The sequence below is a fragment of the Branchiostoma lanceolatum genome, chromosome 17 (genome assembly GCF_035083965.1).
Source record: "Branchiostoma lanceolatum isolate klBraLanc5 chromosome 17, klBraLanc5.hap2, whole genome shotgun sequence".
In the NCBI taxonomy this organism is placed as follows: domain Eukaryota; kingdom Metazoa; phylum Chordata; class Leptocardii; order Amphioxiformes; family Branchiostomatidae; genus Branchiostoma; species Branchiostoma lanceolatum.
In genome coordinates, this window is record NC_089738.1 from 5,375,040 (window position 1) to 5,388,129 (window position 13,090).

A 13,090-nucleotide genomic window follows, 5' to 3' on the forward strand; every position below is an offset into this window, starting at 1 on the left:
ATTAAGTCGTAGCAATCACTGCAGTCTTGTTCGTTTATGTTAAACGTCAATCAATTTGTCATGCGATAAATTGTCAAGATTTTATGTGATGCTGCAGATGCCATTCTTCAGTTTCCTTATGCTTAGGTCACATTTCCAAGCCGGGGCCCGGCCGGGGTGTTGGCGAAAACGAAAAATAAAAAAAATGCATATCAAGAAAATACACAATTTGTTGGTAGGAGTAATTTTGAACGTTTTTTGTCTTTTGTTGTCTTCTATATCATATTTTTCGTTCCCGCAAGCTGCCCGACTGGGCCCCGGATTGGAAATGTGACCTAAGCATTACTAGTAATAGTACATGTAAGAAGAATTGTGTCCCAGTCCTTGGTGCTGAATAACATATTAGTACTAAGAAGACTGGTGTCCCTGTCCTTGGTGCTGAGTGACTAAGAAGAATTGTAGACTCTATAAACCACCTACTGGAGGATGAGTGAGTGAGTGAGTGAGTGAGTGAGTGGATGAGTATTAGTGAGCGCAAATGAGTGAGTGAATGAATGAGAGTGAATGCGTGAGTGAGTGAGTGAGAAGGAGAGAGAGAGAGAGTAAGTGAGTGAGAGATTGAGCAACTGAATGAGTGGGTGTACACAGAGTGAAAGAGTAACGGAGTGAGTGAATGAGTGAGTGAATGAGTGAGTGAGTGAGTGAGTGGGGGAATGTATATGTGAATGAATGAATGAATTAATGAATGAAAATCTAAACTTACGATCGGGCCCCTCCCCTTCCTCCAGATAGAGCAGTTCGCCGTGCATCTGCCAGTACGGCGTGCGGAACACCTTCTCCGTGTAGGCGGCGGTGAACTTGCTGTCAGGCTCGGTCAGGGCAAGTCTGGGCACGCCGTACGCCACCACAAACACGGCAAGGATACACAGGAAGAACATCACATCACCTACCTGTAGATAGATTAAACACACAATTTGGAGAGCTTCTTATTAGGTACACAAAAGCACGTCACCGGAACGTACTGCGCCTGCGCGAAACGCTTCTATGCAACGTGTATAGGACTTCAGAACCACGTACCATATAAGGTCTTGTTCGCATATATAAGGATAATATCCCGTCTATAGTTTTCAAATGTTGTGTCGAAAAAGATGTCTTATGCAACGGGAAAAATTATGATGCAATGTTTACCAAACATCCAACAGAAACCTGGGTTTTCTGCTGTTTTCTGTTGATGTTTGATCGATGTGAAATAGAGTCTTACCATTTTCCAGATCATGACAATCTTTGGACCCATGGTTTTACTGAGGTAGAACATGGGGAACGTCCGGTAACAGATGAGGATGAGGGTGAAACAGTAGAGGATCCGGATTAACTGGAAATCCGTTTTCTCGAACCCCTTCTCCAGGGACAGCCGGATTAGGAAGGAGATCTCGAACAGAGACACGATGAAGATGTCCAGGACGTTCCACGGGTTGGAGATCCACGTCTGGATCATCACACCTGCTCCAACCTGAGGAAAAGTAAAGTATCGTGTTATCAATAAATAGATGAAGATTTTACGCCAGATAACAATAATGTTTTATTTGCAAGTTCTTGCCCGAGGGCTAATTGCAACGTGAAACAATGCATAGAAAGGGTATACTGTACAGATGGTGCAAGTTAACAATGGTGAGAAGTGGAAGAAATGGCTATTGGAAGGACTACTACGGAATACAATCAACGCTTCTTGGGTTTGACTTATTTTTTGGAAGCAATGGAAGACGAAGTGTCCCACTTTTTAATAACAGTTATTCAAGCAACTGGATATGATTTTGTAAACGGTCAGATGACTCAGATGTTTCAAGTAGCATCCACTACTTTTCGTCAGTGACTCTGAGCAAGATTTGTCTGACCGTTTCCATGGATCCAAAATCATATCCAGTTGCTTGAGTAATTGTTATTTGGCGTATCGTATTACCTGGATGTCTACTTTCATCGACGTAATGAATATCGTTTTTTTTTCACACATATGTCCACTGGGTTAGGTACAGGTCACAATAAAATAATAGATTACAGATACATTCTATACATTGTCAAGTTACTAGAAGGACGATGAACTAAGTAAATTCAACTTCTCGTTGCTTCTTTATAATAGCAAAAATGTAAGAGCAAATATGTTTCATACTCAAAGGTTTGTCTAAACTCATTGGAAATATAAATTCGTCTGTATTGTTTAGGTGTATGGAGTAAGGAAATTTAGGGTGTATCAGTTATTTATGACCAATTGACTTTTTACTTGACGAAAAAGTTTCCGTTTAGATGTAAACGTTGCTGTACATTCCGTTGGTACTGTCATAGGGCATGATATGATATCATATAGGTTTAAGAACTTCTTTCTGTTTTAAAATCTGTTATGATTGGTCAAAACTGACGTCATCAAATTGGACACATTTTCTTATGCATGAATCATCTTCAATTGAAATTATACGTATTCAAACAAAAGCGGCTCTACTGTTACAATACTGTACCTCAGTATACATTTTATTCCTATCAGTAGCTGCAATAATGTAGCTTGGAACAGGCGTACAACAATGTAGCATTTCCCTTCATTGTGTTAAGCATAACATATGAAGTAGATTCAGTAATTTTCCTGGGTTGCTTTTATTTACTATTTGTCTGATTTCTTCAAATCCGAGGATTGCGATCCACAAGACCATGAGTCCCTCCGACCATCCTATCGGCTGTTTACTAAGCGGTTGTAGTTCGAACAGCACCATGTAGCTGAAGATGAATATCAACAGCACGTGGGACACCTGCGGAGAGAAATAACGCTTCTAGTAAGTTTGATGAAGTTTTATGAAGGAACGGGTGTCATAAGATCATTCAAGAACAGCTGTCACTAACTCCCCTGTACCTGAGACGAGGTAATCTATGTTTGAACTTTGCACTGTTTATATCTAAATCCCCCACCTTCTCTAGCTGGCTGCCCCCGAAACGGGGAAGCGTTCACGGAAGAGATCTAAGAACGAAGGACAACTTCACACAGTCCAGATGCAGGACTTCCAGATTTAAAAACACCACATTACCTTTTAGCGTAGGCTTTTTTAATGAAGTGTGCAGTTCTTGAATAAAGTGTAGAGTTATTGTAAAATTGTACAGTTGTTGGATGAATTTAAATGAATTTATTTTAAGAAATGCTCTGTCTCATACCCCAATTCAGCCAGGAAAGGCTGCAATGTTATGTGTGTGCACATCTTGCAAATAAACCAGTCGTCATCATCATGATCACAGTGTCATACACCCTTATCAATCACAATTATCACATTATGTATAATATCGTTCACACTTCCGTGTACGCATGTGCAGTGACAGGAATTGTGGGTAATATGTCAAAGGTGAAGTCCCCTAACTCGTAAACACTTCTCGTCTCGACCAGTCTCGATTTGCATAAAATGCCCAGACGAATTGTGTTTATGTCTCAGAGGCCTTAACCTTTGACATGTTACCCACAATTCATGCTGCACATGCGCACTAGGAAGTGTGAATGATTTTTTGATATAGAGGTACCAATAAGAAGGCTTTTCTCACCACACTGTACATGAACTTGGTGATGGGTGCTGTGTAGTAGAACTCGATCTTGTCCAATATCGTCGGCCCATCTTCGTGCTCGTGTGTTGGATCTTCGTCCCCGACGTACTCAATGATGAACAACAACGGTGGGAAAATCATAGCAGCCATGATCTGAAACGACACAAGAAAGTATGACAGAAATCATTTATCATGTGTATCTATAGTTACATATGATCAAAAGCTAAGAAGAGAAGGGGACATTGATATTGATATCCAATCTTGTAAAGGAAAATATCAGGGAAGATATAAAATCATTTCTTACAGGATGATTAACCATAATCAGTCAAATGATAGATAAATGCTGTGACGGACGTTTCGAAAGACATAAAGATATTCAATGAGATGTCAGCGTATCGATATCACTGTGTACAGGTTTGCAAATATTATATTCAGTATCATTGTTGAGATCTTGAGGAGTGCACAATTATAGTACTGCGGGTTTTTTTGGGAGGGGGGGGCGTGATTTTCAGCGAAGCTTTGACAGAACCGACTGTCGACAAGTATCTGCGACAGCGTTTTCCATCACAAGACAACTGAATTTTGTACGACACATAGTATACTAGGTACGTTAGAAATGGTTTTACTACAAACAATCATGACAACCATCGGACGCACACATTCATGCGGCCGAAATTATTTTCCGCGGATGTCCGATTCCATTTACTGACGTAAGTTTTTGTAGTAAAACCATTTCTAATGTTAGTAGTCTATCTACTAGGTAAATAACGTTCAAATGTAGCGAAACAACTTATACCATGTAGCGAAAGAACTTGTACCATGTAGCGAAATAACTTTGTGCCATGTAGCGAAACAACTTGTCATGTAGCGAAAAGTATTGTAGCGAGCTGACAATGTAGCGAAACAACCTGTAACCGTACCCTCACCTTCCATTTCGGCGTGTGGCTCGTCATCCTGCCCATCCAGATGTTATCTAGAGTAAACTGACAGGCGGCGTGACTCATGATCTCCATGTCCTCGGCCATGTCCACGGCGTCCAGCGGCGCGATGTCGCCCCACTTCCCCCGCTGCTTCACCAGGATGTCCGACGTACCCTTCTTGTCCAGTCGGTAGCACTCTTTGATCACGAACAATGACAGCTGCTGGTACTCCCTGTACAGAAAATAGTGGATGAAATACCCTTGACAGGAAAGGAGGTCTACCCGTAGAACTTTTAGGCACTTGGGAAGTTGGGATAATGCACTCCCCTAGCCTCCTCCCGGACGATCATGATTAGCTCCTAGTACTAGAGCAACAGGAGCTGATTGGCCTATTAGCATACAACTTTGTCTTGATTTAATCTTCTATTGAACCAGCCATCCAACCAAATTGTCTTCACCTTATCAACATTTCAATTCAGAGTTTTGGTGTAAAACCTGGTTCTCCTGTTTGCTTTTGACGAAAGATAGCGGATTCTGTCTGAAAAGTCTGACTGTTTCAAAATGCTATCCAGTTGTTTGAGTAAGTTTTCGGTGTATCTTATTACCTGGATGGCTAGCATTCATCAACGACTGAATGAAATACCTTTCTGGTACATTAATGCCTCTAATGCATATAAAAAACATGTATACAGAGAAGTGCAAACAACAATACACTACTGAAACAAACATAGTACACTAAAGTGTTAGGCTAGGCTGGCAGAGTACAGTCCACGTCTCGCTTCTTCGTACCGTGACGGTGCGTGTGGATGTGGGAACAGATGGCATCTCTTATACAAGGGTTTGTCTTTATTCATCAAAAATATAGATTTATCTGTTGCAAATATCTATCCGAAGTGTGGAAAATTCTAGTAATGATAATGTATCACACTCGGTATCTGATCATGGTAGCGACGCTTTGTATTACGCTGTCAGCATAGCGGGATTAGGAAAAACATCAATAGATAAACTCAATACATTTTTTTGAAAAAAATTACTACAGAGTATAATGGGGACATGAGCAATGCTTACATTGAGCGTTTGAAGAGATCCTCCCTTAGATCAGCATGGTAGATATCGTCCGGGAGGTGTTTGGCCGTGAATGTGAACATCATACACGCAATCAGACCTGAAACTGTGTGAACAGATCAGCACATGTAAATACATGATGACAGCAAAATGCACTGCATATATCATCCACACTACTACAATGACTTGATGTACAGAATGCGTTAGTTATACAGAATGTTTCTCAAACAAAACCATCAGAATAGCTAACTCAATGATTATACAGTAAATTGTTAAACCTTACATCCTGTTGAACTTGCTTAAAGCCTTGGTTACATATAATCGAGCATAACCACTAGCCAATCAAGATTGGCGGCATGTTGGAAGCAGTCTGACCAGTTTTAGATCAAGAGTCAAATTTGTCTCCCAGATACAGCCTGACCACTACCGACTTACTCCCAACCACCAGCCAATCAGCAGCCAACCCATTCTAGACCTCACGTCCACAACAGTTTTGAACATTTCAAAACATTCGGCTGGCGCAGCCGAACCCCAGCCAACCACGCCAAACACAGGCCAACCGCAGCCGACCTAGCTCCCGAATCACTCCCAACCATGGTTGGGGGAAGGTTGGGAGGCCATGTTCGGCTATGTGTAACCGGGGCTTAATGTAGTTCTTAGAATAGCCATGTGTTCTACTTGTCAACAGTGTTAACATCTGTACGGTATACCCTTGCTATGCATTGCATGTTTCATGTTGCAATTAGCCCTCGAGAACTTGCAAATGAATTTATTATCATTATCTAAATGTATGACGATTCTCACCTATTTGGTCGGAGTCTGTGTTCCAGAAGAGCTTGGTGAGTTTAGTTCTCCCGGCAATGGCGGCCCAGATGAACAGGTCGTGCAGGTCCAGTGGTCTATCAGCCTTCTTGTCATCACTTGCAAAATTATCAATATTAACATTACTGAATATTGTATTTAACTATGACATGTTAAAAATATGGTATTTTAATAACAATTCTGCTTCCAAAAAAAGAAGTCAATTCCAAAAAAGTGTAGATGTATTTCGTATACGCGTAGCAGTTCTTAGAATAGTCACCATTGTAAACTTGCAAGTTATCTATATACTTTTTTCAATGTATTGTGTCATGTGGCAATTAGCCCTCTGGCAAGAACATGCAAATGCAACTCGGTAATAATATGTACACGTAACTGTAACTCTGCGAAAAATAAATAGATTTCTTTATAATGAGTTAACAAATCTATATCCCCTTTATGGTGCTTCGACAATTGTGTACTTTGTTTTGTTTGTTTTTGTATTGAAGACGGATAAGAAAGTCAATGATACACAAATAGTTGTAACGTTATTTTACTTACTACAAGTTGGGTATTTCGTAGTCATCTATAAGATCATGTGACATGATTTCTCCCAGGATGTGAAGAAAACTGTGCCCCTCGTATTTCCCCTGTTCTATGAACTTGTTGACCATGTTGGTGTAGACCATACTCTCCTCTTGTTCTGCCGTCGCATCTGCTAATGCCTGAAACGGACAAAAAGTTCCCCGTCACTGTTCACATCTTTGTGCCATACTTATTAGTGCACAGGATTTGCCAATGCAAGTCTCGGTTTCCTCTTTACAACAGAAATGTGTTATTATAAACCATTTCCCTTCGTTTCGTTTCAAAGCATCCTCATTTGAGTTGAAATTAAAAGTTAGTTAAATTCCCTCAACACCATAAGGTGTATAGGGTGGTGCCCATCTCCGTTTCATAGCCCTGGGCCACACTGTGGTGCAATCACTGCAGCAGGGGGCCAGTCCGCTGGCAGAGGAGTGTGTTTAACTTCCATACAGTTTCAGAAGTATGTACCATTTTTATAAAGTTTTTGGTATGACTCAATACGCCTCTTTTCCAGAGGTGTCCTACCCGGGAGTTGAACTCGGGCCTTCTGGTTCCAAGTAATCAGAACCAGATGTGATAAGTAACAGAATCGCAGACCACTACACCACAGGGACGCTTGATGCTTTTTCAAGTAGCCAGTGGTAGTGGAATGTGGCGACACTACGGCTCGCGTTTTGGGCCAAGCACACCGGGTCGCCCCTACTCTTCTCGATACGTGTGTTGGGTTCTTTTACGTGCAGAGGTTTGACGCTTGAGGCTAATGCCTCAAGCTCCCTCATACACGGGGCCGCCGGCTTTACGTCACCATCCGAAATGACGAATGCAATCCCTTACAACATGTCTGAGCTGAGTCGACCCCTAGGATTGAACTCGGGCCACGGAATTTGATCCAGATGGCGAAGCAGCGGGGTTGCGTTACCGATTGGGCCACGAGGACATGTCTTAGCTGGGAATATTCTGATATTGCAGGCAACTCACCTGAAATTCAAGCTATCTACCTTCTTTTATTCACGGACATGATGTGATATTTCAGTCCATCTTGCTAATCATTAAATAACTCGATTTTTCAAAACAAGAGTTGTACTCATTTCACATTACTGTAATTGCAGAAATATTTGCGGTGGTTTTATGTTAGCGGTTTTCGCGGCGACCGTTTTACCGCGAATTCAAAGCTACCGCAAACATTTTTATCCAATACTGTAGCAATATGTTACTATAGCGCTGCCGCGAACTTAAAACCACCGCGAAATAAAAACCACGGGAACTTAAATGCATTTACAGTACTCGATTTTTGAAAACAAGTGCTGTACCCATTCCACATTACAACATGCTGTTAGATATATAACGTTAAGTCCCTCTATTATGATTTCACCAATATCCCCTGTCCATATTACCTGTTCTCCACTGAGTTCATACCTGTTTGTAGAGTTTTTCTAACGTCTCCCGGTTGAGGTATTTCGACAACTCCAGTCCACCGTCCAACTCCTTCTGAACGGCGTCGGCGTCGTCTGCTAGTAAGGCTTTGTCCATGGCGGCACTGGTAGAGGGCTATGATAAACAAACAAAAAACTATTAGTAAATGTATTTGTCTTCAGATATAATATTCAATTACAAGGCGCTCAAAAAACCACCGTGTCGCCCCTATTTTGTTCCTAAAGCGGGTATCGCAATGGACCGCGGCCTATTGGCGACTGTTTGCGAATGTCCTTCGCCAACCTGTCTCGCAAAATTGCCGATTTGCCGCCAACTAGACGCTAATTTGCCGCCAACGTGTCGCCCGAGATGGAATTTTTTGAAATTAAATAAACACACGCAAAATTGCTGCAATAATTTTTCGCCAACGGGTCGCAGTTCAGTGAGATACCTGCATGAGTGACACAAATGTTTTACTTACATATCATTATGAGCGCTTTCTATTACATTTTTCTATACAACGTTATACATAGCCCTTGTTTATAGAACCATATCTACAGCTCTGGGTTGACGCCCTCTGGCACCAATCACGTGCTATGCTCACATGCTGAACAGGGCTTCTGTGACCTTAAAGGTAGCAAAACCGGTTCTTTCACGGGGTCACCAGGTGAAGGGGGCGTTTTCTAAACCATTTTTATCGACTGCCATTTTGAACGACTACATTAGAAATGGGGGGGGGGAGGGGTACTGCTACTGGCGGGGCCCAAAATAGCCAGGCATCATTGGGACCTCTGTAAATATTGATAACTACCAACATGTCAAAAGACAATCACATGCATCAAATGGTAGCCTCTACCAGGCTCCGCGGATGGCTGGAAAAATAGTAGAAGCTGGCCAAATAGAGTGAATAGTATGCTAAGGGAGTCTGCTACGGAGAGAGGGTCAAATCTGCCATTCAGAGCGGCAAACTGTACCCATATAGCAGACTAACTCCTCTTGCAGGTTTTTCTGTCTATTTGGCCAATTTCTACTCTTTCCAGCCGCCTCTGGAGCCTGGTAGAGGCTATATAACTAGTCGACATGTGAAAAGACAAACAAATGCAACAAAGTGATCTTGAGTTATAGCTGCGAGCACACAAACCCAGACGATTACAACGTACCCCCGTTGGTGGTTAAACTCCCCGGAGGTAAAAACGCTAAGACTCCTGTTCGTAAACATGATTCATAAACACAGTTACAGTAATATTGTGTACAGGTATTTTATGTTAACATGCTCCCCTTCATCTACATCTACATCTACATTGTTAGTACTCCCATATAGCCTCACCAGGGGCAAAATAGGGGGAGTTGAGGTCCCGGGCTAAGGCCTCCAGCCTGGCACGGAACGACTCAACGGTGGGAGCACGACAGTCACAACCGTGCCAGGCAGGTTATTCCACTGGGGAATAGTACGGGGAAGTAGGAGTGTTTGTATGTGTCGGTTCTTCCGTAGATAGTTTGAAACTTGATGATTCTGGAAGTCTAAACATGCCCCACCTCAGAATGTATTACCCGTAGTCTGTTCATTCTGATTCAAAACAGACTAGCGGAACCTTAGCTAAATGAGCCGACCCTGAATGCTTGAAACTACCACCAACACGGAAGTACCACTGTAGCATTCCTAAAACGCAAATCTTACAGACAATAGCCATTAGAATAGGGTTTTACTGAGTGCTAGAGTGACCACGATGTCTCGCCTAAACGTACAACATAACGATAGAACTGTTAGTTATTATAACGAAAAACTGGAACAGAATTTGGGATTTTTGCAAGCTCTAGCTTTCATGGAATACACAGGGTTGCAAGGCTCTTTCACCGGATCTTGCTATAAGACGTTTTACGTGTTTTAGACTGCTCCATTAGTCTAATCTAATCCGGCCACTAAAGACACGTCTCAAGAAAGGTGTGTAAGCCTTGAAAATCAAAGTATCCTCGAAAAAGATGATCTATTTAGACCGAGAGCGATCACTGGCAGTCATAATATTTCACTTACCGGAGCGCCACGCAGCAAGTTGTCTCAGTTGTCAATGACCTTTCAACTTTGACACTCTTACGCATAACTTGATAACAACTATAGTATACACATGGGACTGTTAGACTTTAGGAGCTACACGCTACTGATTCTTTCGTATGAAGCGTGTCTAGTTGAGCATCTTTGAATCATGTCGTGAAAGAATGCGTCTATTATCTATCTGCAATGTTTGCATTTGTATTAGATTGAGAAATAACGCCCCAAAAGATTTACGATTCTTGCATTCATATACCAGGGCCCTACTTTATAAAGGAAAATCTTTCTAAAAAAAATGATGCCACTCGCATTTATATGAAACTTGCTTTGATGCAACTATAATTTTAGATTATGATAACGGGCTCTGATATTGTTGAATTTGAAAGTCTTATTTGTTATATCTAAGCATTAACTTTATGGATCTTGCAAGTTGTTCTTTATCACAACTCAACATTAATTCATCTATCAACGATTGTATGATTTTATGTTTTTTTTACCTTCGTGAGAAGGTTATGTTTTCGGGTTTGCTTCGGTGGAATGGCTGTGGATGCATGTGCGTTTGATGCATAACTCAAGAACCTGTATGATATGGATCGTCATGATATTCGTAGATGGGTAGGTGTGGGGAACACCGAGGTCAAGTTTGAGAATGGGTCTCCTGGCGGTTACCTACAATACTGCAGTGGACATTATGTGTGGTTGTATGCGGACAGCATAAGTCGAGAAGCTGAAAATGGTTCCTCATGATATTTAGTAGGTGGGTAGGGTCAGGTAAATTCGATAATGGGCTTCGAATTCTTATCGGCTTCCTATGGCACTGCAGCGGAACTTGACAGTTTTGGGTCTGATACTCTGGAAGTGCCAGTTAACGTTTGTAGTGGATTTCTTTATTCACAATCACAATATGAAACGATTCAGAAGCTAATTTACGCTGTACTTACATCAGCCACAGTGGGCTCCATAGGCACTACGGCGGTGTCGTCTTTAGCTGGCTCTGTGGGTGGAGGCTGTTTGGCTTTTTCAGTGTCCGCCATCTTGATCAAGATTCCTAAGTCTAACTCTGTCTGACTCTACAGACATAATACTCAACCAAGATGTTCCTTATAGACACATTCCCAGTCTGTAACAAAATTGCGAGATATGCACATCATAGTCACATGGTACATTAAATCATTGATTTTCGAAAAGACTGATGTAAGAACAACAATCTTTATTGACACTACACAAGTACAGACTGCCAGCGTTTTTTGTAAGGTCTTCTACAACTATACATACAAACAAACAATGGGATTCAAATGAATTTACCTACATTCAATTATCTGCAGCTGAATACATCAACATTATCTTGATGTATCATTTATACTACTAGTTCTGTGGTACTACAATGTCTAAAACGTATTTTATATATTCACCAATTTGTATACAGTTAGGGTCTTCTCTAGGACCTTCTAGAATATGATTAAATGTATCTATCATAATACATGTGCACATGTTTTTATGTGTAAATTTTGATAATGTCAACTTAGTCTGATGGTAACGACAAAAATTGAAAATTTTCTGGTGGTGAAATTTGCATGACTTGCAACTACATCAAGTATACAGTAAATTTGAGTGTTTATTAAATTATATAACCAAAATACGAGGGTGGGTCGGAAAATAATGTCATAAGTATCGTAGAAATTTCGTACGAATGAGTTTATATTTGACACAGATGTAAAGGAACATATCTTCTTGAGATTGAAATATCTCAATTAGTCACTCAGATTCTTAAGAGCGACTGAGTGCAAGAAAAAGACGATGACAACATTGGTAATTTTGCATATCCACCCCTGATCCCATAACAAATTTACCTTACCAGAAAGTCTAAGCCTGAAATGCAATGCTAATTTCGATTATTCGATGTCACTACCTGTTTCTACATTTGTCACAAGGTCTTTCTATGAAAAGGGGCAAATTAAAGAAATATGATACCATAAGTACACAATATGGCCTTCTATATGTCCCCTCAACTGGAATGCGAACGACCTGACATTTGCCCTCAAGCGTAACGTGATTGTTGATCTACTAAAAAATACTCTCATACTTTCACTTGGCATGCTTTTCAACTGTGTTCTTATCAACACGAAAACTATATTGTAGAACCCACTTATCAGTGATCAAATCCTAAGATAGATTGTAAAAACAAACTTGTACAGATAATTAGCTACAAGCACAGACGGAGGTAGCCTGGTCCCAGTCTCTAGGGGTCGGCTTAGGGGTGTTTTACCGGGCCCAGTCTGCTTTATTTAGCCGTTTCTGTTAGCCTTTCTACTTTCTGCTGCCAGAGAGAGTTCCGCCGCCACCCTAATTTAATCCAAGGCCGTAAACACACCCCGGGCGGGCGGGGATCACTCACAACGCCGTAGAGATATCGGGGAGCCCGCGATGGTATGGTTTCCAGGCTAAGAGGGAGGGTACATTTTTACTCCAATTTTAACTGTGTTGTATCCACTAACGTATATATGTCGCAGCCACTATAGGATAAACTTTATACAATGATCTTCCCGAAAATTGCAACGCCTCAAACGACGTTGTGACATGGAATCCCCAAACTGTTGGTCTCATACAAAGAAAGATCTTGGCAAAGTATCAAGTCACGTGCTATGATTTTCCGTGCCTCTGCTCAAAACGCTTTGTTTACTGATAGACCAGTTTGTCTACTAGACTACTACCAACT

At 41.3% G+C, this 13,090-nt stretch overlaps 1 protein-coding gene across 1 annotated transcript; it reads right to left on the reverse strand.

Moving 5' to 3' along the window:
- Position 1: 1 nt before the first annotated feature.
- On the reverse strand, positions 2–10,400 carry LOC136423324 (transient receptor potential cation channel subfamily M member-like 2). The gene is made up of 11 exons (XM_066411449.1): positions 10,360–10,400; positions 8,331–8,462; positions 6,891–7,054; positions 6,336–6,451; positions 5,535–5,637; positions 4,473–4,698; positions 3,547–3,699; positions 2,628–2,771; positions 1,241–1,489; positions 743–929; positions 2–18 (listed from the first exon to the last, which is right to left on the reverse strand). Exons 2-11 carry the CDS (start codon positions 8,442–8,444, stop codon positions 2–4), a joined length of 1,473 nt encoding a protein of 490 aa, XP_066267546.1. The 5' UTR covers positions 8,445–8,462; positions 10,360–10,400.
- Between the last annotated feature and the right edge of the window lie 2,690 nt (positions 10,401–13,090).